Source organism: Propithecus coquereli, unplaced genomic scaffold (genome assembly GCF_000956105.1).
Source record: "Propithecus coquereli isolate 6110/MARCELLA unplaced genomic scaffold, Pcoq_1.0 Scaffold10, whole genome shotgun sequence".
Classification (NCBI taxonomy): domain Eukaryota; kingdom Metazoa; phylum Chordata; class Mammalia; order Primates; family Indriidae; genus Propithecus; species Propithecus coquereli.
The window spans coordinates 12977528-12978208 of NW_012133858.1; the positions used below are offsets into that span (position 1 = coordinate 12977528).

Genomic DNA, 681 nt, shown 5'->3' on the forward strand with positions numbered 1-681 from the left:
AATAGAAAAATATTTATTTTCTTGATTTCCCTATTTGATTTTGTGTGCATTTTCCTATTTGTCAGTTGCACCTGTACCTTCTGACCCTAGCAGAAATGACTTATGTTCATTAAAGAATGCACGTGTGCATGTATGTATTGTCCTGTCAACTAGTTCCCATTACCTGTGTAGCTGCTTCCTCTGAGAGCACTTTTCCTGAATTCCCCAGCATCAGCGTCATAGCCAGGATGAAATGTGCACTTGCTAATCTCCAGTCCAGCATCTATGGGTCACATAATCAGAGTTAGCATTGATCATTCATTTAGAATATAAAGATAGGAAACAAAAGCTCCTAAAAAGATTGTTAGGAGCAAATGATGAGCCAAATAATTCAGGTTCAATGTACTGGAGTGCATCTCTACAAAACTTAAATAATACTTAATAGATGCTGTCAATTTCCCAGAATGAATTCTATCAAGGCTTTATTTTCATGGAAGCCTAGATTAGGGTTGTACGGCCATAATAACAATTTAATTCGAACGATCTCAAGGTCTGAGAAATATAGTTCATGTAACTTTATTCTTTGATTATCTAATCCAGAGAGTACAACCTCATGTACCTGAGAAGAAATGTGTAAAAGTGGTGAAGTGTAAAAAAATAAGGACTGGTGGGGCTTGTGGTGAACCAGAGAGAACGTGATGC

At 37.0% G+C, this 681-nt stretch overlaps 1 protein-coding gene across 1 annotated transcript in view; it reads right to left on the bottom strand.

Moving 5' to 3' along the window:
- OSTN (osteocrin) overlaps positions 1-262 on the bottom strand; it is a 24162-nt gene extending 23900 nt beyond the window's left edge. The window contains exon 1 of the mRNA XM_012640904.1: positions 164-262. Coding sequence (XP_012496358.1) covers positions 164-262 — 99 coding nt within the window. The remainder of the gene's footprint in view (positions 1-163) is intronic.
- Positions 263-681: the final 419 nt, after the last annotated feature.